This window comes from Dermacentor silvarum, chromosome 4 (assembly GCF_013339745.2).
Source record: "Dermacentor silvarum isolate Dsil-2018 chromosome 4, BIME_Dsil_1.4, whole genome shotgun sequence".
NCBI lineage: Eukaryota > Metazoa > Arthropoda > Arachnida > Ixodida > Ixodidae > Dermacentor > Dermacentor silvarum.
In genome coordinates this window covers 175,692,686-175,718,636 of record NC_051157.2, presented here as the reverse complement: position 1 = coordinate 175,718,636, position 25,951 = coordinate 175,692,686, and the positions used below count along the sequence as shown (strand labels likewise).

General features: G+C 44.5%; 1 protein-coding gene across 1 annotated transcript in view; it reads left to right on the top strand.

Moving 5' to 3' along the window:
• The first annotated feature begins 2,238 nt into the window (after positions 1-2,238).
• Positions 2,239-25,951, top strand: part of LOC119450778 (uncharacterized) — a 164,832-nt gene continuing 141,119 nt past the window's right edge. Inside the window, exons 1-2 of the mRNA XM_037714279.2 lie at positions 2,239-2,369; positions 22,668-22,818. Coding sequence (XP_037570207.1) covers positions 22,696-22,818 — 123 coding nt within the window. The 5' untranslated portion in view covers positions 2,239-2,369; positions 22,668-22,695. The remainder of the gene's footprint in view (positions 2,370-22,667; positions 22,819-25,951) is intronic.

Below are 25,951 nucleotides of genomic sequence, written 5' to 3'. Positions count from 1 at the left end.
TCTGTGATAGCTTTATTTTGTCGCTCTGTGAGGCCGTTGGCCTGAGGACTAAACGCCGTTGTAAACTTGTGCTTTGTGGCGCAGGTGTGCAATTTGTCCTAGACAACCAGTGAGAGAAATTAGCGGCCCCGTTCGGTAAGGAGTTGTCGGGGAGCGCCGTGGTGAAGTATCACAGCTTCGACAAAGAAGTCAGCGACGTCGGTTGCACAACTGGTAGGGAGAGCACGCCTGATCGCGTACCGGTTGGTGGAGTCTGTAGCAACTGCTATCCTCTTGTTACCACTAAGCGATAGAGGAATGGGGACAAGTAGATCAAGACCAACCCGAAAGAATGACTGACATGGTATGTCAATGGACAGAAAACGGCCAGCTGGTAGGGCTGCTGATTTGTTGCGCTGCTGTCAAGATTTACAGGATGCGACGTAACGGCAAAGCGAACAGAAAATAGCGGGCCAAAAAAAAAACGCCGAACACGGTCATATATCTTTAGAGACTCCCAGATGACCAGCCGTAGGACCATCATGCAACTGTGCGAGTACAGTCTCGCGCATATGCTTGGGAACGACCAGCAGCAGTTCAAGGCCATCACGGTACATGCTGTAACGGTACAATATGCAATCTTGCAGCACAAACATACGAAAAGAGGGGGAACTTGGCAAGTCCGTCAGGCTAAGAAATATGTCTCTCGGGTCACGTCGTTGCTCATCGGCGATGTCGCCAAACGCGGCATGCGCGAGGACGCAAGTTGACTCGCCGCGCTCAGGAAGATCTGGTGGGTATATTGGATTACGGGAGAGACAATCAGCGTCCTCATGGAGTCGGCCTGTCTTATACACCACTTTCTAAGAAAACTCTTGGAGCCATAGATCCCACCGCCCGAGACATCCAGCTGGATCATTTAAGGACGAAAGCCAGCACAGAGCGTGGTTATCGGTGATAACCTTGCAAGGCCGTCCATACAGGTAGGGGCGAAATTTACCCACTGCCCAAACGAGAGCGAGGTATTCACATTTGGTGATCGAGTAATTGCGTTCGGCTGGTGACAGAAGACGGCTAGCGTACGCAATGACACGGTCGCAACCATGCTGTCGTGCCAAAACAGCGCCGACACCGTGGTCCCTGGCGTCCGTGCGAACTTCCCTTAGAGCGGACATGTCCAAGTGGCCGAGAATCGGTGGCGACGTGAGTCGCGTCGTTGGCTCAGCGAATGCATTAGCTTATTCGGAACCCCAGACAAAGGTCGCGTCTTTATTAAGAAATTCCGTTAGAGGGCGTGCGATGTCAGCCAAATTCCGCGGGAAGTAGGAGCAGAGTCCTACAAAGTTTCGAACGTCGTTTCCGCAGGTCGGCACAGGGAAATCCTTGTCTGCGCGAACTTTCTCCGGATCGGCACGAACACTGGAAGAGTCGACAAGGTGCCCGAGCACAGAGACATTTCGTCGAATTTAGCGGAAGTCTCGCGTTGCGGAACACTGCAAGAACTGTCGAGAAACGCGTGAGATGTGTGTCAAAAGTCGGCGAAACGACAACGACATCATTGAGGTAGCACAAGCAGATTGACCAATTCAAGCCATGAAGGAGGGCGTCCATCATTCGTTTGAATGTAGCGGGAACATTGCATAGCCCGAATGACAAGATTCACGACGAATACGAAAAAACGCAGAAGACGGCGGCCTGCATCTCCGGCTGCTATGACGAGTATTTTGTGCCTACAGTTGAACATAAAAAGCATATTTCGTCACCGAGACATTATGTTGACACCTGCGACGAAGTACGCTAAATCTCAGTGAAGCAACTTTACAGGCCAACTGCTAATAAATTTTTGGACCATGCAAAAAGAGTACATTTTGAAAACGGTCTAGTTATAGAACAGCGTCCTTGCAAAATTGTGCTTTTGTGTAAGTTATTCATGACTCCGAACGCGTAGCTGGCTGTGTGACCACAAAGATTAGGCGGCTGTATATATATATATATATATATATATATATATATATATATATATACCTCGGAGGAAATTGCACTTCGTATCTCTCAACAGCCGCTTTCACGTGTAGTAAAGCTGCAAAGCAAGGTAGGAGCAGAGTCTGCGCCGTATCTCACTATCCGGTGTAATCATCAACCGATTCCGAAAGCGCACCTTATCGCTTTCAGAGTGGCATGCCGGGTGGGCTCATAACACTATAACATGTGCAACTCTAGCACTTAAACAAGAGCAAACTCCATTCTGCTGGGCTGTATCAGGCGCGACTCGAGCAAACGACACAGCCTTCTCGTTTGTCTCCTAACAAACGCGCAGGCTGTACGCCGGCGACCTGCAAGCGGCGTGCCACATATTGTGCAACGACGCACTGACAAGTTGTACCACGCAGGTAGGCTTTTCATTGCTTGCCAATTGTAGTGGGCCAGAAATGAGGTCAGGCGCTAAAAATAAGGGTCAGCATTTACAAAAATATTCTTATGCTAGAACGGCCCATAAGCGCACATAGCGCTAAAAGTGACATCGCACGTATAGTGAAGACAGCCTGCTGATAGGAAGGAACACTTACGAGCAAAATTCTTCGTAAATTCTCAGAAAGATTACCTTAGCATCGCCAAGACAATGATTGGTTATAAAGTAAGCATCATTTTGACTTCCTTTGCAAATATGCAGTAGTACGCTCAGTGACTATTTTAACCAAATGTATATATAGATATATTGTCACGAGCCATGGCAAAGACAAAGACGAAAGGCATAGCTGACGATGCCTTCAACATACTTCTGTGTAAGCACTGCACCACGGTTGACTCCATCATCACAGAATGCAGGCGGTTTGAACAAGAAAAAAGCAGACGGATTACTCAGCGCTTTAACAGACTCCCGAACACAGCTGCGACCTCCTCGTGCGACGATCCCATGACGCCCCCTCCGTTCTCGACGCCTAACCACTTGGCCAGGATTGTTCGCCAGGAGCTCGAAGCCATGGCTCCAGCCGCTTATCAGGCACCTGGTCACGACTATTTGGCGACAATATCCCTCATTCAGGCCGTCGTCCGTCAAGAGGTTGCAAATATGGGCGTCCTAGTTCCACAAGCCACCAGTTATGCTCCTCCGCCCATGTGCCCTTCCGGTCCTCACACTGAACACCCCGCCGCCCCAATTGTTGCTGCTGCCGCTTCTGCTCCCCGGTTCACACCCCGCTACCGAAACCCATCTGAGTGGAGGACGCCTGACGACCGCCCAATCTGTTTTTCTTGCTCTCGCGTCGGCCACATTTCACGCCACTGCCGCAATCGTCGGAATTACCGACCAGGCTTCCCTGGTGACCGCCGCCAAGATCGTGGCCAGTACTATAGCACATCTCTTCTCGACGAACAATTTCCGGCCCGTGATCATCACCGTCTGTCTTCGTGCTCTTAATCGACCTACGCCGATGTTGCCGCACAAGGACACTGGTCCAGCCGATCGCCGTCCCCTCAAATTCGCCAGTCGTGCTCCCCTCAACGCCGTCACTCTCCTTCTCCGGCTTCCTCTGGCCACCACCATGGAAACTAGCCAGTGCAGCTCGGGGAGGTGAGGCTGCATTGACGACAAGGACCCCAATACCCCTATTGAACCCTACTTCCAGACGCAATTTGCTCGGTGTTCTCGTCGATGGTGTGCCCGTTACTGCTCTCATTGATACTGGCGCCCACACATCTGTTCTGAGTTCTACGCTCCGACGCCGCCTACGCAAAGTGCTGACACCTGCCGTCTCTCCTACTGTGCGAGTAGCTGACGGCACCCGAACACCGGTTCTTGGTATGTGCACTGCCCGCGTTACTGTTGCCGGTCACCACACTTCAGTTCTTTTCGCTGTTCTAGACGCTTGCCCTCATGATGTCATTCTTGGTATTGACTTTTTTAGCGCCCACTCTGCCCTCATCGATTGTTCTACTGGCATTGTGCGGCTCGAACTGCCATTGTGTCCTGATTACGCCGCATCAAGTAACACTCGCCTACGTTCCATGGAGCTTCTACGACTACCTGCGCAGGCTGCTACCTACGTCCTTATCTCACCATTTCCCCAGTCCCTGATGGTGAATATGTGGTCGCTCCCCTCACAGACCTGATCCTCTCGCGCAAGATCGCGCTTCCTCATACCATAGTGGCTGTTGCCAACAACAGAACGCTGCTTCCAGTCCTCAACTTTTCTACTATATATATATATATATATATATATATATATATATATATATATAGTCTGCCAGATCATTAGCTCCCTCACGCGAGCGCAGGTATCTCTGCACTCGAGCGCCTCCCAGCGAGATTGCTGAGACCCCACTGTGATTGCTCAGTGGCTTTGATGTTACGCTGCTAAGCTCGAAGTCGCCAAAAGAAATCGATGCTTCGGCGGCCACATTTCGACGTAGGCGGGGAGGGGGGGGGGGGGGTACATTAAAAAACGCCCGTGTACCGTGCATTGGGTGGGCGTTAAAGAAGCCTAAGCAGTCAGAATTATTCCACAGTCATTCCAGTCCACTACGGCAGGCCTTATAATCAGATCGTGGCCGGTAAAACACAAGAATTTCATTTCATTCATTTCCGAGGCAGACGACGTTAAGTGCATGCTCCCAAACCGCGCGCAGAAAAGGGCGTCGTCTTCCAGGCTGTCGCTTTTTTCCGGCGCAAGCCCAGGTCGCCCCATAATAAAGTGGCTGCACATGTGCGTCGTCAAGGCCAGCCTAGTGTTTACACGTGCACGTGACGACACGCGCTTGCCTCCAATTTATGCAGTGGGCATCTAAACAAACACCCCGGTAGTGACATCTATTTAAGGCTTCGTAATTACCCATATGTCAAGTCGAGTGCAGTTTGCTTGAATATTTGTGTGTGTGTGCTTTGTAAAGTGGATCACACCACCTGTTTGCTGTAATATTAAAATATATGCTGTTGTAACCATATTATTTAATTGTATTTATTCATCTATTATAGATCATGGGCCCGTGAGGGACATTACATTAGGGGTGGGTGCAGGGAATACAACATAATTACAGTAAAAATTGATGAATACAAGTCAGCGAATACAAGGCAGGAATAAATAAAATAATAACGATGCGCTGCAGTATGCACGATAAAAAAATAAAATTAAATTACGGGGTTTTACGTGCCAAAACCAGTTCTGATTATGAGGCACGCCGTAGTGGGGGACTCCGGAAATTTAGACCGCCTGGGGTACTTTAACGTGCACCTAAATCTAAGTACACGGGTGTTTTCGAATTTCGCCCCCACCGAAATGCGGCCGCCGTGGCCGGGATTCGATCCCGCGACCTCGTGCTCAGCAGCCCAGCGCCATAGCCAGTGAGCAACCATGGTGGGTGGTATACACGATAATCCTATGGGTTAGCGTCAATGCTTGTGATTTCTTCGACGGTGGATTTAAATTCTGCAGGGTCGGTGATCGTAACGACATGACCGGGAGGCGATTCCAGTTACGCGCAGTACGAATAAAGAATGATTGGTGAAATGTGGTGTGCGCACGTAAAGGGATGACGGCGTTTGGATGGGTGTTGCGTGACATGCGATGGACGGGAACGATGAGCTCGTTTTTAAATTTTACCTGATTTAATTGTCTGTATTTATTAATAAATTTAATTGTATGCTATAATTTATAGATTCATGTAAGCCTAGTCGTAAACTGCTTCCGAGACATGCCCTCGGAAGCAATTTACGACCAGGCATACATAACTCGCTAAGTGGTAAAATGACTCGTTCATTGTACCCACGGCATGTACCCGGTATGCCAAACAGGTTCAAGCCTATGGCGCAACTGTCGGCCTGTAGTACTTTAGCCTAATTCTTGACAATATTCGGGTATAACCGAAGAGACTCGCGGTCAGCTCGTTGTGAGAGCCATGTAGGACTTCGTCCCGAAGAGATGCTGGAATGACGAGTAGGTAGCTGCTGCCACTAGGTAAAAAGTTTAAAGGCAGCCCTCTGGAGAATAACCTCAGAACGCTGCTTGTTCTTCCCTCTAGGTAATCGATAAGAAGATCCAGTTCTGCGTCCTCACGTTGCTGGCGTGAGACGGCGATAGTATCTACTATGCCCAGAAAAGCCACGTCATCATTGTCGTGCACTGCACCCTTAACAGGAGACCACTTCCGCGATGTGTACAAAACGGTGAAGTCGAACTCCTGGAGCCGAAAACTCCAGCGCTGAACCCGAGCAGCTGCATCTTTTAAATTAGTCACCCAGCAAAGTGCGTGGTGACCACAGATCACGGTGAAACAGCGACCATACAATACAAATATGGGCAAAATTTTAGGACGGCTCATGGCACTGCGAGGCATTCTTTTGTCTTGCAGTGTCTTGCTCCTGGTGGAGTCTTTCATATGGTCCCACTAAGGCACACATTGGCTTTTCTGCCACGTTGCCGCAGGAAATGTCAATTTCCCCCTTAACTTTCACTTTTCCGGTTGCCCAGAAAGCTTAGGGAGGTACACGGGACGAGCACGCCAAGTTTTGAAGCATACGTCACATTTTAGTAAAATTTCATAGGCAATTTTATTATCATTTGCTTGTTTAAATATTTACTGCACCTAATTTCAGCTAATACTGATGTAATACCGGAGAGTCGTGTTGGAATGCTGGGTACGTCATGTTTGCGATGCCTGTCTTGAATATTATCCAGGTGTAAGCTCTGTATGACGTTGATTGCAAGGCCATTGATTTAAAAATTGCGTGCAGAATAAAGAAAATACAGCTGCTCAATGCCACAGTCGCCGTTAAAAGTTTGCGTAGCCGAGGCTCTGCGAATAAGTTCATTTTCAACGCAACAAGGCCCACACCTTGTACACCTATGCAAAACTGTTGTTTACTCTAGACCACTACACGCTGTAAATCCTAATAGCACTCAGCGTGCCTAGGATGTAGAAATATATACTTTTTTTCAGATTCTTTGCTCCGTAAGCTTTTAACGCTGACTATACATTCTGAAGGCGAGGCTCTTTGGCTGATACGTGATGACAAGCACCGAGCTCTTGGTGATGGAATATTAGAGCGTAAGATGGCAGAACGTGTGCAAGGTCAGGCGACAGCCGTTCAAGAATTGAAGCGAAAAGTGCGTATCTCATGGGAATTACGCATGCAAGACACACCCGAGTATTCGTTTCTATAAAGAAAAGCACAAAGCAAGTGTCAAAACCACAATTTAGATGATAAGGCGCCTTCGAACAATGCGATACCGCATGCGTTTCCCGCTAAAGATTACGGTTGCATAGGCTGCCGTTGCCGGGAAGCGGCAGCTGTACCATAGGAAGCAGGGAGTGACGTCGCTATACTTTTATGTAAAAAAGAAGCCACCTAGCAAATGATTTCATTTGTTTTGTGATAGCGCTATGGGAATGCTCCACATAGTCAGGACTCCCGATAAGCCGCGTGAACAAGATGAGCGGCGTGTTTACCACAGCGATCGCAAAGCAGTTATCAGTATCGTTTCAAAGAAATAAAATTTTGGTACAGTGCATTTATTTGTCTTGCTGTCAGTCATTTCATGTAATGCATTGCTGACTCGTTCACGCTACGTCACATTGGTGTATCGGATCAGGTGATACCACAGCTTCGCTGGCAAACCACGTTCAGAGCCTGGATTGGAGCACAATGCTTGTTTATTTACACTGATTGTGAATGAATACTTATAGTAAATGAATCTTACCGTCCAATTCTGGACAGACTAGAGTGTACTGCACAGATTCGATATTGCAGAAGATTCCATACTAATTTTATACTGCGTATTCATATTCGAATTGTGGCCTGCCTTACGCCTACCTAGTCTTTAGCATTGAGAAAAGGCAGGCAATTACTTCTTCGGATGTAGCCGAGGCCATAGTAGGTGTGATTTGTAATGCTGTGTATGCGAGTAGGCTGACTGAGATTATTACATATGTGCGCCAAGGTACGGTAGGTAACGGTGGAAATTATAAAGTATCTCATTGTATATATGAAAGTGATCTGAAAGTGCCTTCGATAAAACGTTATAAGTTTAATAATATTATAGGACTTATTAGCCTTCTCTTAAGCTAGTGGGAAAAACAATGTTTATAAAGTTCTGTTGTGTGTTAAATTATCTTATCATCGCTTCGAAAAGAAAGTGTAAAAGTCCATCTTTCTCTTTTTTTAGATTTCTTTCTTTTAATCTGCCCCAATGACGTCTGCGATGTGTCGGAACAAAAATAAATACCGTTTCTAATGAATGAACGGTCACCGCTTCACGACAAAGCGCGGTACGTTGGCGCGAGTCGTCATCTCTAATAATGATATAAGAGCTGCAGCCCGTCGTTTCAGATGACTTGTCACTCCCCGTTTCTTTTTGTCCCTCAAGGACTTGACTAAGCCATAGAAAGGTAATCACGACCTTGACATGATGTTTGCGACCTTTCAGGTTCCAAGCTAGCGCGTTTTTTTGTATATTTCTGGCGCCGGGCATCGAAAGGCTTAAACCCTTAAACAGCGAAGATTTTTCAGTCACTTCGGTGGCTGTACAGAAAGCACGGACAATGTCCACTTTCAGCGCACACGCTCTGAACAAAGACGCATGTTTACGAGAAAGGGGCTCCTATATTACCCATAGCGAGAAACTTATCCACAAATTGCACCTCATTATCCCGATGCGTTGGTGAGCAGCACTCTGCTGCAAAATGTAATCTGTGCTGTGTCAGTAGCTTATACGTAAAACCGGAAATTGAAGTCAGAGTGACATCAACTGTCATATATCATGAATTGCAAAAAAGAAAACTGAAACTGTACTTCATAAAAAAATTTGGACGCCATCCCACCCTGCGAATGTCCAGCGAAGCTGTATCAAACACCACACATGGTCGAGCATTGTATTCACGCTGTTCTTCTGGTGTCTTTACTTCCGTGGTCTACCCATGGCAGTCTTAGCATGAATTGAGTGAGTTGCTCTAGACGGGTCTCCCTTTTATTTATGAAAGCATGGTGACGTCGGTAAGTATATATATATATATATATATATGTATGTATACGAGTATATGCCTCATTGCAAGAAATATATGCCGTTTGCCTTCAATTGTTAACATGGCGTTTTGTGTTTACGCGACGAAATTGTCCGGCCAACGAGAGGTATATAGCTTCGCTGTAAAACGTATGCGTGGCTCTGCTACCACAAACACCAGATACCAGCGGAGCTGGGGAAAGCCTAGTAACGTAGTGGCAAACCACACACTTAGTTTCCTGGCGCTCAGGATTGCTTCGCGGTGTTCTGCGTACTATCGCGATGAATTCAACCGGCCAGGTTCACAAGCCTCCGGATCTTCATTTCTTCGCCTACGCGAACTCTCGGTTTCCCTCAATCGAAACTCGGAACGTTCTCGTCTGCGACGCTTGGTTTCAGCTTCCCTATCTCTCGCTTCAGTCTTTCGCAGGGAACTAGTGTCCAGTTCTCTGGTCGAAACCTGCCGAGGCACCGCCAGAGGCATCGGCTGCAGTTACGGACACCAGGCGCGTTCGGCGCGAACGCCGGGAAAACGTGATCGGCGTCGGCAGCAGCTCTACGCGTCCCAATACCACAAGCCTCACTCCTCCTCTCCACGTAGGATCCGCTATGCCTCGCGATTTTCAGTCCCCTTCTTCCACTTTTCCTACCGTCTATCCCCCTTTCCCTGCCCCTAAGATGCTGAGCCGTGCTCCCTATAAGGGCAGCAGAAACATGCATGATTTCTCTTTTCCCCAACCTATACTACTACTTCTACTACTATTGGGGGCGAGGACTTACGGCGTCGCCATATGTCGGAAGCGCCTCGCTTGCGTATAGTATGAGGCGCTGACAGCCAAACCTATGAGGAGTGCGCTGCGCTATCCCTCATACTGATGATGATAGGATAAGTGGTTCTTGAGGGAAAGAGATAGCGCCAACCTTTCCCTTTCCCTCAAGAACCACTTATCATATCATCATCAGTATGAGGGATAGCGCAGCGCGCTCCTCATAGGTTTGGCTGTCAGCGCTCAATAAAGACACCACGAGGGAGCCCTCCTGGCCATTTCTGTTAGTATATATGCTCTCCAAACGAGGGAACTTCCTTACTTCAAAATAATAATTTTGCGCAAACAGAAAGCGCAGAATACTTTACAATCGCTGTCTCGCTACCGAATACTTGAACGCCTATTGCGCGCGGTGTACGCGATGGAGACCCCCGAACCAGCTTCTTGAGGGAAAGGTAGGCAATCGCTGAGAGCTGACTATGTGAAATGTGTTCTTATAGTGGGCTGTCCGTATAACCAAATGGAGCATAACATAATGAAGCCTCAATGCAGCGATCGCACGGATTCGCAGCGACCGACTGCATGTCTGCATGCATGTCCGTGCACAATGTTTCGCTTTCGCTGCGAGCGCGTTTTCCCACAGTGCCGTGAGCTTTAGGCCGCAGCATATATGAACATTTTACAGTACACAAGCAACCATTGTTGCGTGGACGATATAAGAGCTGTTCGAAAATAATTTCGTTATAACTAGGGACTTCGAAGCTGACTCGTGATCTGCCATCGCGATGATTCAATCATTGTTTTTTTCGTTTCTTCTAAGTTCTTGGACGTTTCGATAACGCTATTTCTTGAGTTGCGTCGCACTGTATGGTTATCGGTCTTCTCAGCGAGGAATTTCCCACTGCTTTTTTTTTTTGTTAAGCCAGTACACGCAGTCATTGTTTGGTGCCAACACAAACATGAGCATATGCCATGCCTTTTTTTAATGTGCTTCTTACCGTTCCCTTTACAATATGGTGAACTTGCCAATATCTAGCATCAACAAGTTCAATAACCGAGGGCGCTTTAACGTAAAATGATTCCAAACTGTTTTGATTCCGAACTCATGACGTCAAATTTACGTAACCACTGACGCAAGCGTCTGAACAACCCAATCAAACGCACTCCTCATTTATAGGAGGTCACCTTTGTTCGCTTTCAAAACCAAAAACATTGTCTACCCTAAGCGGTTTTTCTTATCTAATAGGCTGACAAGAGGCGAGGAGCACGCTCTAGTGGAGAGGGTTTCGATGGGGCCGAGCCAGCACAGTGAAAATAGATAACCGCATGAAGAGGGTGGTGTTGGCTTCTCCGATTGGTCCGCTTCGCCTTACTTAGCTTGCGCAAACACACCACAGCAATGGGAGGCAGCGCTCTCCAGCTCCGACTCGACGCACCAGCTCAACCTGGTCAACCGAGCCAGAAGGGCAGCTAATGCCGCTGGACTCGTGGACTGAGGGGATCACCTACAGCAGAGCGAAGGAGCTACCTACGCTCGCGTGCTAAAAGCACGCGAGCGTAGCGCAGCTTCTTGGCCTGCGGGTACTTGTGAAGGCTAAAACCCGGCTGTGTTGCGTACGCGTCTGGCACTGCGGTACCGAGCAATATCGTATACCATGTCGGACGCATTCAGAGGCATCCACTACCTAATGGTGCCTTCAAGTGTTGTCAAGAAGACACCCGAAGCGGGAAGACATCCCTACTTAATCAGAACCGCAGCGCCGATGGGCCTAAACTTTCGTTTTCAGCTCGCTTCGGAACTTCCGAAGCAGATGACGGGGCCGCTGTGTCCACATGATCCATCATTTCACGTCACGCCGACGGTAGCGCCAGCTTCTCCAGTGGTGGAGGTCGCCCCAAATTTTTATATTCTGCTTTCAGTCTATCTCAGCTCTGTCCCCCAGCTCGGCGACGCTATAGCACAGCTGGTATGCGGTATGGTGTTTTGTGTTTACGCCACAAAATGTTCCAACCAACCTGAGGTATACAGCTTCGCTGTAATACTCGCAAGCCAAGCCTCGATACATACGAATAATTTGAATTTATTATCTGTTCGAGGGTACAAATATGCCGTTCAGATGTTAACCACAGTTTAATTTTACTGTAACATAAAAAATAAATAAATTATGTATATATATATAATATTTATTAAGTAATGTCAATAATAAATTAATAAAAATCGGGCCCCTCGGTTCCTTTTCTTCTCGTTTAATTTTGCAGAAGTTCAAGCACTTTCCTCCAATATGTGTTCCTATTGGTCATGCACATTTTTCTCCATCATATATATGGTCGAAACATAACAAAGTCCAACGGTGAATCATTTCGATGTTAAACTGGCTTTTCCACACGTAAAGGAAATGCCGTAGTTACTTGAAAATATAATAATACACGATCGTTTCTTTTAATAAACTTGCTGGATATAGGCATGAAATGAAAATTTCAAATATATTGCACGGCGTTTTCTTTTCGCAGTGCATTTCATCCACTCCATTTATAAAACCATGGACAATTTTGGCTAGTTTGAACGCATGAGTACAGAAATACAAAAGCAGTCTATTTTCAGAGAAAATCAGCAATTGCGATACAAGTATCAAGAGCTCGTTGACTAGGTTGTCATTTCAGTAATGAAGACGAGAGACTTTTATGCACAGAAAATATGAGCAGCTAAGAGTGACTACTGTTTAGTAATTTTGGAAGGAATAACTGAGTTTAGCGATGTAGTGTTTAACAATGTAGCCTTAAAGAATCCACATATTGTTTACATCGTCGAACAGGGGTAATCGCTCTCTGGGAGAGGCCTTCGTCCTGCAGTGGACATACTCATTGGCTGGTGATGATGATCAGGATTGTGATGATGATACGCCACAGGAGGTGACCGCCCCTTATCAAAAAAACACACATTTTAAAGTTTATTAATTTCTTTATATAGGCCTTCAGCGCTCAGACACATTGCAGAAGGGAGTGGGTTGAGCAGGATCAACATATAATTTATTGATTACAAATTAACTTTATAATCATACAATTTTACAGGCAGCTTTACAGTTATACAATATTACCTGATATTGTAAACATTTAATAAGGAACGTAGTCACTAATTAACACCTTCACATTACACAAAGTACGCTAGCTAATGTTGCATGAAACATGCGTTTATTAGTACTGTTTAGCATTTCTTTGGGGAGGCGAGTCTTTTCAAAGGATGTGCGAGGCCAAAAAAAGTTGAAGGTAGCTAATGTGACTAGATTTCATACCTGCTTTATACAGCTGAATATGTTGCGATGGAGATATCAGTTTAAGAATTGGAAATTGAAGGTTAGTTATATCTGCGGTTGTGGTCGATCATACGCTGAGGATATAAAACGAGTGGAGTTATGTTGAGAAGTTTCAATGAGGTAATAAATTTAATAGAATTTCACACGGTGGAGGCACACACTAATTTTTGTTGGCATTAGCATTTTCTACAGCAGTAACTAGAGAGAGGATGGTGGCATTTATAAATGTCGTGGGGCAAATAGGCCAAAGTTCTATTCGCATAGTTACTGGTGTCGGTGTAGGTTGACCAAGTGAAATTAGTGGTAATGAGAACCCGTAAATAGTTTTATTATTATACAGGCTCTAACGCAGTGTTAAGTACGTGGAACAGCTGTTTTGAATCGCAATCACTCAGACGATGTTGCTGTTACATCTGGTGTGCCGCAAGGGTGTGTGTGGGAGCCTATTCTCTCTCTCGATTTTATTAGTATTATTTATGATTTTATCGAAACCGAGATACAGTTGCTGTCGATGATTGCGTACGGTATGCAAGGGCATATAATAAGAAATTGTTTTCAAATGGCGGCCGACTTGAAACGCGTAGAGAAATGGCTTGTCACTAATGGCATGTCCCTGAACATAAATGATGTGTACACGTTAGTTCTACGAGAAAAAATATAACATAAGATACAAGTATTTCTCAAGTGGCCAAGGAACAAAAAAATAAATATGTGGTAATCACAATAATAATAATAATAATAATAATAATAATAATAATAATAATAATAATAATAATAATAATAATAATAATAATAATAATAATAATAATGTTTATTCGCCAAAAAATACAGAGCAACACCAACAGGCCGGTCTAAGCCTCAATTGGCTTGTAGGACCGTTCCATGAACATAATACAAACGGTAAATAAAAAGATGTTGATGAGACAGAAAGACAAAGAAAAAAAATGACCAGAAAAAAATAAGATAACATTTGGTTATTCTACGTGAAACAGAAGTTGAAGCAGTGAAAATTATGATGACAAAGCGCTGTGGAAGTTAGTTTCACCATGACTCCTTCAATAGTTCTTTCAGCATGCTTTTTGAAGTAGCGTTAAAAATTTCATTCGGTAACTTGTTAAAAATATCCGGCACATATGCACAGCGTCTGGCCGCACCATACTTTGTGGATGAACGAGGAACCATATAGCGGACGTGTTTACGAAGTTCCCTTGTGGAGGTATTTTTTTGTTTGAAAGCGGAAGTCCAAAAGTGTTTTATGACAACTGTTTCAACGAGCAAAGAATGAAAATTAGGCAGACCAAGTTCACGGAAGATGTTTGCAGCTGTTACTGTTTGGCAATTGTAGGCAACATTTATAAGAATATTTTTTATAATCCTGTCTACCCTGCATCTCCAACGATCCGAACAGAATCCGAAGACTGTAATACCATATCTCAATACACTATAACCCAATGCATGCACAATCAATTTTTTTACAGAGAGAGGCGCAATACTTTTCATATTAAACATCAGCCAAGCGACTGACCTCAGCTTTGAACAAATGAGTTCAGAATAATAATAATAATAATAATAATAATAATAATAATAATAATAATAATAATAATAATAATAATAATAATAATAATGTTTATTCACCAACAAAAACACAGAGCAACACAAACAGGCCGGTCTAAGCCTCAATTGGCTTGTAGGACCGTTCCATGAACATAATACAAACGGTAAATAAAAAGATGTTGATGAGACAGAAAGACAAAGAAAAAAAATGACCAGAAAAAAATAAGATAACACTTGGTTATTCTACGTGAAACAGAAGTTGAAGCAATGAAAATTATGATGAAAATAATAATAATAATAATAATAATAATAATAATAATAATAATAATAATAATAATAATTTTTATTGCACAAAGGAATACAGAGTACAAGAAACGGGCCTGTCAAAGCCACCAGTGGCTTGAGGGACTTGGCCCGGCAACATCAGCAGACGAGCGGGCAATATTCACTTTAACATCGACATATAACAAGATAATGCAGGAGGACTAATATAAGAAGCTTAACATGAACAAGGAGCAAATCAACAATCAACAATCGACACCAAGAGGACAAAAAGTACATGTTTTTGAAGTGATGAACAGTATAAATTACAAATGCTATACAGCGACCGTGTTACAGTGAACAAATCATGTTTTTCCATGCCTTTTTTGATGTTATGGAGAAAGCCTCATTCGGCAGATCGTTCAGAATTTTCGGCACGTAAACACAACGCCTAGCTTCACCATATCTCGTTGAGGAACGAGGAACTACGAAGCGAACACTATTACGAAGGCTTCGGGGGGCTGTGTAACATACTTTAAAATCACTAAACCAAAAATGCCGTAGCACCACAGTTTGCACAGAGTCCAGAAGCATGGCAGGCCAAGCGCTGAGGTGTTAGGATTTGCGATTGATGGAGTGTTGTAGGCTATGTTTTTTTGTATATATTTTTAACAAAGAATCAACACGATTTTGCCATCGGGTGGGGCAAAACGCAAAAACGGTAATCCCATATTGAAGAGTGCTGTAGACCAAGGCATGCGCAATAGTTTTTTTTACTTGAAACGGGACGATAGATTTAATGTGAAAAAATAACCACGCAGCGCTTCTAAGCTTATCGCAAATATGTGATAGTTGACAATGCCACGCCATGTCACTGTCGAAGAATACTCCGAGGTATTATACAGAGTTCACGTAGGTGACTGGGACGCATCGACAGGGTTGACAGTTGTGACTATGCAGGAACATTGGTGCGTCTATTACTGTTAGTTTTAAAGGGGACCTGAAGCAAACGAGTTGGGTTTTTGAGGCGTTAACCTTTAAACAGTTATCAGCGAACCAAGTCATTGTCTTGACCACATTGTTCTGAAGATTTGAGATAGCCATGTCGTATGAAAAATGTTTTGAGAGGAACGTAGTGTCGTCAGCGTATTGAAACACCAAACATTTTGAAACAACCTGAGATAAATCATTGATGAATATATTGAAAAGTAAAGGTGATAGGATAGAACCTTGAGGAACTCCGGCCTTAAGTGGAAGCTTACCACTTGCATTTATCATTTCGTCTACGACTACTACTTGCGACCGTTCTGCAAGATAGTTTTTGAGGACATCGTAAAATGGACCCCTAAAACCGCTGGCATGTAGCTTTTGTAATAGAATCCCGTGATGAACTGTATCGAAAGCTTTAGATATGTCCAGAAATAAAGCAACGCTAAACAAATTTTGATCGAAAGCCGAATACAGTTCATCAGAAAATTCCTCTAAGAGGGCTACCGTACCACGACCGGTAACAAAACCAAACTGTCGAGTCGACAAAATGGAAAATTTTTCAAGAAAAGATGACATGGATTTCAAGAGAAATTTTTCAATGATATGAGAAAGTATGGGTAGTATAGAAATAGGTCGATAGTTTTTCATGTCATCCCTTTGCCCTCCTTTAAAAAGCGGTTTAACAATTGCGGTCTTAAGCTCTTGCGGGATAAGCGCGGTGTCAAGAAAATTGTTTAACATGAAGAGCAGAATGTTGGATAAGGCTGTAAAGTTCCTTTGTAGCAGATTCGCTGATAAACCGTCGACACCAGGAGGCTTACTGCGCTTAAAGCTGAAAATTATTTCATGGAGTTCACTTTCTGAAATTCTAGGTAGAAATGCGGAAGCTGAAAGAGATTCCTTAAGCGTGTATTGGATGGCCTGACCTGAAGATGCGTTCTCGGAAGCCAGTGCGAACAAATGGTTGAATTTATCTGCGACCTCGACCGATTTGCCTGGAAAGAAAGAAATTGGGCTGATGTTTGCGGCGTTCTTGCCACGAAGATAATTTACCAGTGACCATGTTTTTCTGGCATTCTTTGACGACTGGTGAAATTTTTCGAAAAAGTACTGACGCTTCGTGTATCTTATCAAAGCAACTACCCTATTTCTTGCGGCTTTGTACTCGAGACGTAGGTTTTTATTTTTTAGGCATGTTTACACCGTTTCCAAAGCATGTCTCTGTAAGAAATGGCACGCATTATGTCTGCGGTCAACCAATTATAATCCTTTCTACGTTTCTTTATTACGACGTGTTTAGAAATATTTTGGAACTTTTTTATTTGGTCGCAGAAGATACTATACACCTTCTCTGGTGAATTAGAATCAGTTATAGCCATCCAATTAAAACTGTTAATAAGGTTATCTAGGATCCTCTGGTCCGTTATAGTGATGTAAATTAAGTTATTGGGTGTAGTAGTTCGGCGAGCAGTTGGCATTGGAAATGTTGGAGACGAACGACAAGCGACGAGATCAGAATAATAATAATAATAATAATAATAATAATAATAATAATAATAATAATAATAATAATAATAATAATAATAATTCCGTATACTGTAGTGGAGGCATAGGTGAACACTCGCGTACACGTCGCCAGCCATTTATATCATAACGCTTTTGAATCTCGTATATTCATTCGTATGTACAGTGACGGAACTGGAGCCGATGAACATGTCGCGAATGTAAATTTAAATACGCTGTCGAGTACCTTTCAGGCATACCACCATGAACGGCCACTATAAGCTTTTTTCATTAAGCAGAAATTGGTGATCCGCAAGCCTAACGCATATGTGCAATCATGTTTTCATACGGTATGTCATTTCTATTGCTTTATTTGGCTACATTATAATAGTGCCGCTTTTTTAGTCGACAATTCAGGCATCTTTGTTTCGAAATATATGCAAATTTCGACTCGGTCTACTTTTGCTTCATACCCGCCGTGGATGCATACTGGTTATGGTGTTGGGCTGCTAAGCTAGTGGTCGCGCGATCAAATACCGGCCTGTGCGGCGGAATTTTGATGTGGGCAAAATGCGAAAACACCAGAGTACTCAGATTTAGGTGTACGTTAACTCTTTCTCTGCCATGGAGAAAATAGGTATTTTTTGTATGTTACGGCAGATGTTTTTTTTTTCTGAAAGAACTACTGTACTCAATATTTAATGTAATAGATAGACAGAAAGCAAAATGAATGCACTTTTCACGCATAAAACTTTTATCAACGAGATGCATATCACAAAAAGATCTAAATTGTTAAAATAAGCATTGCGCCTCTGGTGGCAGCCCGTTGCTCAAGAGCCCTCGCGTCGGGTTACACGACCCTCCGGCTCTTAAATGGCTTCTTTGCAACCGAGGCATGCCCATTGCCACGCTAATGATGTTTTGCAGCTGGTTCCTCTTAAACAGCACGCGAGAGGGCAGCCGTTCGCACTTCCGTTAGGGCTACTGGGCCTAACAGCTCGCAACGCCACCCCCTCCCACGTGTCTTCAGACTGCGCCTGCACCATTTTACGATGTACTGGGCTGGGGACGCGAGTTCACTGCGGCCGAAGAGCGCCTCCTGACCCACTAACAAAGCCCGCCGCTGGTTTTGCATTCTGCAAGGCCCGAAATGGCGATCTTCTACGTTTCTGGGGCGAAACTACTTTTGAGGGCTTACTGCATTTGTCAACATCCTTTACACCGATTATTACAACTTAGCAGTAATCGTTCAAGAATGACAAGAGACACTCTGGTAATGATATACGTCATGTATGTCCGGCTAATGTTTGGTGCGTTCTCCTTTCTGGAGGTGCCCTTTATAAGATGCGTCCCCTTGTTCTCCAAGCATTGGATGCGTTCCGTTTTTGCTTTGGACTGTCCAAGTTCGTACATTTGAACACATGATGTGGGACTGCCCCCACATAACCAAGGAACTCAAGGCAAAAATCAACTCAAGAGGCCTTTATTCCGCCATCAAAAGCATGGATCGTCACCGTCAGCTTCGGGCAATCCAAGGGGCCCACGATGCCACGGGCAGCTACTCCCTGCCTGTCCCAACGTGGGAGCGGCCCGCAGGGGGGTCGGGGTAAAACCCGGCTCGCCTCCCTCGGTCTTCAATAAAGTTATTTATCTATCTATGCAATTGTTAACATCAAGATTGTGCGATAAAATTGAACAAAGTTTGTAAAGACACGCTTGTATCTGAAAAAATGTTACATACTCCATGCACAAAAGGCCACCCCACCGAAGCACGCCCTTCGATGCACAATGCCGTCACGCGTGTGGTCCGTCTCCGGCGGGCCCATAAAACTGACATCCCAAAGACGGACTGCGCTGTTACCAGGGGAAATCTCGCCATCAACGAAGGTACCAGCGCTTCGGGCGTCTTGCGCTCCCGAAGTGCCGGTATCTTCGTTGATGGCGAGATTTCCACTGGTAAGAGTCCAAACCTTGCGGAGACTGTGTCAATCTCTGTTTATAGAGGACACCAGAGAGTGTTTATTAGCCAGCCAACTTCATTTTATTGCCAATCGGCCCCGTTTTCATGAGCCAGAGGTGATTTTCGTGGAGGCACTACTTGAACCCTTGAATGTAAAATTTTACAAGATGAAGCCCGGGAAGCATATAAAGCCTACCATACCCAGTGGTAGAGCGTCCACCTCGGCTGCGGGAGGTTGTGGGCTCGATTCCTAACGCCGCCGGGCACCCACTGGTTCAAATGGGCACAAGCGTACCCCAAACTCGCGTTCGGCTTCCTCAGGGGTGATACGCTTGAGAAAGCAGCCTGCGCCCTAACTTCCCGTCGAAACCCTCGTGAGCACAAAAAAACAAGTGATGTTTGGGCCGCTCCTATGGCGGCCATTTCACATGTGGCGCCCCAAGCACCTTTTGAGGTGGGGACGCGTTCGGGTTAAGGACGGACACCATTTCTTACTTTCTTCACGAATTCTCAATGACATGCTGCATGATCACTTGCTAAATCTTCAGTTCAACGTTATAATAGCGACTGGTGTCTGAAAGAGCAATGAAAGGGCAGGTGTAGCAGTATTTTTGTACTCGCTAGATTGGTCCAATTTGCTTAGGCTTCCTGAGTGTACTGCTTATTATTGTTGAATCATACTTTAAATATTGCTTAACTTGAAGTTTAAATCACGCAATGATTTGATAGCGGTAAAATTGGCGGATGCTTATAACACCAGCATAGCGAAAGAAATTAACAGTTCCTTCATCGCAGCATCAACTCAGCATTCTTTCGCTTAATTACGAGCTATTCAGATAATTAGTGAATACTGCTTTTTTCCCTTATTTTAATCCGTAATACGAAACACGTAGTAAGCATACCAGTTGTCCTTGGTCAGCTGAACTAGACAACGATTTCATAGTTTTAGTAATGGCGCACGTTATGTCACATGTGCGTGCAAAGTTTAATTAGTGCCGGTTATTTACGGCTTTATGCAAGCGATATCATCATCGTCATCATCATCAGCCTATATATATGTCCACTGCAGGACGAAGGTCCTGCAGTGGACATATATATGCGATCTCCAATTATCCCTCTCATGCGCTAGCTGATTCCAACTTGCGCCGGCAAATTTCCTAACTTCAGCAGCTCACCTAGTTTTCTGCCGTCCCCTACTGCGCTTCCCTTCTATTGGTATCCATTCTGCAACTCTAATGGTCCACCGATTATACATCCTAAGCAGTACATGACCTGCGCACCTCCATTTTGTTTCTCTTGAAGTCTATTAGAATATTGGCTATCGCCGTTTGCTCTCTGATCCACACGGCTCTTTTCCTTTCTCTTAACGTTAGGCCTAACATTTTTAGTTCCATCGCTCTTTCAGCGGTCCTTAACTTGTTTTCGAGCTTCTTTGTTAACCTCCAATTTTCTGCCCCATATTAGCAACGGTAGAATGCAATGATTGCACACTTTTATTTTCAACAACAGTGGTAAGCTCCCAGTCAGGATTCGGCAATGCCTGCCGTATGGACTCCAACCCAATTTTATTCTTCTGCAAATTTCCTTTTTATGATCAAGGTCCCCTGTGTGTAATTGACCTGGATAAACTATTGGCTGACTGGCGATCCTGAACTCTTGTTCCCTTACCAGGTCATTGAACATTATCTTTGTCTTCTGCACATTATTCTTCAAGCGCTATACTCATATTTTAAGGCGTCTGTGAAGAACTAGAAGTGACACTGGCTTTCATTTTGGAGGAAATGGGGTTCAAGCGTGCATACATGGCAAAATCATATGCGCGTAAAGTTTTGAAGTGTTTGTTAATATTACAGGCAAATAAATTTCCTACTGCAACTGATCGACAGAATCTGCTTCGCTGGAAGTTTTGCTGGATGTAAGGTCGCACAAAGGATTTGCGTTTTTGAGATTGTCAAGTTTTATCTTGACGATATTTCAGCCGTCTATGAAGAATAATTGGAGAAGAACAGGACGACTGTAAGAAACCTTGTAGCGTAGCGCTTTGAAAGTTTCTGGTTACACGTCAGTAGCATCTGATAAATAATTTAATCTATACGGTATAGAACTCTGGAAGTAAGCATTTAGTGATTCTTAGCCGACCAGCCGCCCTCCTTATGCTACATCCATACCTTCTGCCTTTCCTTGATCTTCATCCTTCGCAAGCTGTTTTACAAAAATATCCTACCAACAAACATATTAGTCTAAATCGAACTGAAGGGGAAGCTTTAGCTCGGGGCTCAGACATGGGAAATCGGCAATCCTTTCTTGTGAGCAACCACTGCACCAAAATTGATGGGTTTTGTGGAACCTAAAAGAAACAGTTGAAATGTAGTGATTTCAGTAAGCGAATTTTTTTACTAAGTGTGGCACCTTTTTTTACATTATTTCTTAAAAGTTGTGAAATTTCTGGAAACAAGGCTTGAAGTATACAACTCTGTACCTAAGCAATTAAAAACGATATGGCAAATACGTACTCGCGCACTTCTTGGGTAATGATCTACAGTGTGTGTGTGTGTGTGTGTGCGCGCACTCGTGCAGAGGAAGAAAAACAAATAACGCACGCGTGAAAATGTTTAAAAGATCTCGCTGGCTTTGGAGTGAGAACTGTGCATGCGATGATGGCCTTCAGGTTAGAGCGTCAGCTAGCTGGGGCTGGCGGCAGAGATTCGAATCCACCATCCACGACGCATTAACTTGATTTTTTTCTTTCTTCTTTTTTAAACGAGGCAAAACGAAAATTTACTGGCCTATCTACCTACCTAACGAATACCGCGAAGGGGCTAAAATGAGGCAAACAGTCCTTCACAATAAAAAGTAGGTTCACTATGAAGCTGTGACAACATTCCCTAGTAATATAAAAAAAACCTTACGTATATGGTGATAAAAGTTAGTGCCATTGGAGCTGTTCAGCGAGAATTGACTTATAGCGAAACCGGAGTCTCCAATGGAAGGCTGAATCCAGAATTTGCGGCATGGGAGAGCCTTAAGAAGGAAGACAATTGGCATATCGTTAAGCGCTGAATACATGACAGATATCCACAGGGTGACAAATAGAAGAAGGAGGCTGTTCACTTTACACAAAGATTAAGACAAACTAACTTTATAAAATCTGTCAGGAGGTTGCTAGTGACAAATCAGAAATGTTAAAGCAATGCTAAGGAAGCAAATGTGGCAGAGTCGTTGCAGAATGATTTGCACTAATGGTATTATAAAATGTGCTTCTACAGCAAATTTATAAAAAACTAAACTTGAGTGATGATGAAAAACTAGGTCGTGACAAGGTGCCACTTTTATTTTTGTTGTTGTTCAGGGTCATTTCATCGCTTGTAACTCGGAAGATGAAGGCTCGCATTGAAGATAACATCATCTACTCTCCCCACCCAAGCATCGAAATTCCTGTGTGCTCTTTCTACACCCTCGCAAGACAGAGGCTACTTGCGAATCCCAACAATCTTGCCCTGGTAAGCGGTGCATTTTCTTGCTACATTATCGTCAAATATAGATCTGGAGTGTTGCTCCTCTGAATGACTGCGGTTACCGTAAAATAAAGAAAAACAGCATGGAATGGGCAGTGATATTGATGTAGTGGGTAGATGGGAGGCGAACTGTGCCCTACATATTTATGGAATCGCGGGTCAAGTGGAACACACAACAAACCGGTGCGCTGTTGCCAAGTTGCACGGGTCTTCTCACGTCCGCCGCCTGTATCGAGCGCTGGGAGCATGCAGCGCCACACCTTCGCTGTCGCCACCCTGGCAGTGACGGCCTGCACAGAGTCTTCTCAGCAGGTGAAAATAAAAGAAGTTGAAAGGTACAATAACTCGCAATTGGAGCAAGCCAAGCCTCTGCAGCGTGCGTGAGTTTACGATGTGTCGTTGCTTATTGGAGCGAAGCTTTATATGTCTAGGCGAAATCGTATATGACTAGGCGAAATTGCCTGTGTACACAAAACTGCCATCATCAGCATTGGCTCGAGCGTCGTCGTCTTCCGCATCTGGCTCGTTGGTGCCCCTCGGGTGGTGCTCGTGCTCGTGGTCGGCACGTGATCGTGCCACTGCTCCCGCGTTCATCGTCGTCGTCGTCTTCTTCAACAGCTGGGTGCGTTGCCGCTCATCATTCCAGCATAGAATTTCACTTCTCTTCTGTCGTCGTAATGGGGAGGCCGCGTTTACGGGGGCCTCCCATTTCATTGTGTTACGTAACGGACAGATTTAATTTTGAAGCAATTAATTTCGAAGAATCGCAAGCGGCAATGGGCGGGCCGATGCTGCTAATCATGCTGCCTTGAAAACTCGAGACATCGAACGCAAGTGACTACGGCGGACTGCAGCCATACCGTCGGTGACATCGTTCCCTCCGTCGCATCCGAACGTGTGTGTAACCTCAGAATTGAGAAATACTTTAATGAACCCTCGGGACTAACCCAGTGCTAAATATCGGGACCGCGCATTTCAGCTTCGCTGTTTAACCATCTTCCTATTTATAGTTCCTTCCTATTTATAAGCACCGTCACACTGTAACGTTCTTGCTGCGTCGAAAGTATCCATATTCGGTTCAGCAAACTGGAGGCCGGGCGATGCACATGCATGGCTGCATAGGTCAGCGTTAGAACAAGCAGAGGATACAACAATAGAAACATGGGCTTACGCCGTGATTGACGCCTTCTGGACACGGGCCTAAGTTTCCCGCACATTGTTCTGATCGACGATAAAAAAAATGCAACAGCGCCACGACGATAGAAAGACGAAGGGCATAAAAAGAGCACTGGTTTTTCAGCACATCGAACAGAGAGCGGATAGCAAGTATAAACAGATGCCAGCGCCCAATGTCTGTTTACTTTTCGTCTGACGTTATACCGATCCCGTTAAGAACGTGCGTGCCTAACGGGATATGCCTTGTTTTTAGCATTGCGCTAAAGGATGCAGTAGTGGTGCAAAGACAGAGCGGGCCAATGTCGAAGCTTATGGCTGACGCCAGGTATAGAGAGTGCTGTCAAAAAAGCAGCAATGAAGAACCGAAGAAATTCTGGAACTGTCGCAGGCTGGCAGATCCCTTTTTGAGTTGTTGCGTTGCTAATGTTCCTCCCACCAAGCAATGGGTTCGTTCTTTCGAGCCGTAGAAAGGGCGCGGATGCCTCCTATGATGTATCTGCGGACGCGGTCCGCGGAAGCTTCTCTAGACTGCGGGCCACCCGGCAGATATTGTACCCCCCTCGATGTATGCTATCTGCCCATATAAAATTTGCTCAATTGATACACTGTACTGGCCTCGGTATTTTTCTTAGAAAAAGCCACTGGAGCTTCGGGAAGTCACAACCTGAATTTGCTATAGAGGAACAGTGGGGGAAACAAAAATGAGCAATATCGAGCAGAACCTATTTCACGTTGACTGTAAAGGGTAATTCTATTATCACTGAAGCGATCTGACGACACAGTGTAGTGATGAAGTCGTGTTTATTTAAAATATATGGTGGTCATTCTTAGACTTCAGTTGCTTCGCCTATATGCGACGTAGACTGCCTCCGGTATCGGCCCACTTTGCTATGACACTCGCTTCACAAAGTCGTGCCTGAGCAAGACGGCATGAAGACGCAGTGATTGCAGTGTAATAACGGAGCAATGCCGCCAATGACACGAAAAAGGTGTTATTCTGTAAACAAAAATAACGCGAAATGGGAGTAAAGCGATCGTCCCGTATCGCATTCCCGTTTCTGGGTTTTTTTTTACTACGTACCAGTCGAGGTAAAAATTTACTCCCATGCTGACTGAGTTTTTGTATGTAGAAACGAGAGTAATTTTTTATTCTGTGTGAAGGTTTTTAGGGACGATAGTAGGACTATATTTTTACTTCGATCACGAGGTTCTTGCGGCTATTCCTGAGAGTTATTTTTCAAGCCCATTCGCGAGTTTCTTGCGTCTGATGTGAGAGTATTTTTTTACCTCTTTCATTTACCTTTCTAAGCATTTCCCGACAGTAGTTTTTCAAGCCGATTCTGGAGTTTGTTGGAGGTGATGTGGGATTACTTTTTTACGTCATTTATCCAGTTTTCTAGGCTATTCCTGGGAGTTAGTTTTAAGCCTATTCTCGGGGTTTTTTTTTTTGGAAACTGATGTGGGGGTACTTTTTTACCTCGTTATCAAGGTTTCTTAGCTCTACCTGAGAATAATTTTAAAGTCCATTCTGTAGTTTGTTGGAGCTGATCTAGGAGTGTTTTTTACCTCGCTCATTAAGTTTTCTCGGTTCCTTACGAGAGTAATTTTTCAAGCCTGTTCTGGAGTTTCTTGGAGCTGATGTGGAAGTTTTTTTACATCCGCCAGCCACTTTCTGCGGTGTTTTGTGGCTAAATTTTTACTTAGTTTTGAGACGTGACAGAGTAAAATGTGGGAGTACTTTTACTCCTGTGAGGAGGTATATTCTACAGCGTATTACTCTCATGATCACTTTTAATATAGCTCATTCGGAGCAGTGATCTCACTTTGCGCAACACATTCAACTAAAAATTCGAAGACAATTGAAAGAATACAAGGATGATTTCAAGGATCCCAAGCATGAGTGATTGTTTATTAGTTCTGACATGTTTCTCATGAAAAAGTC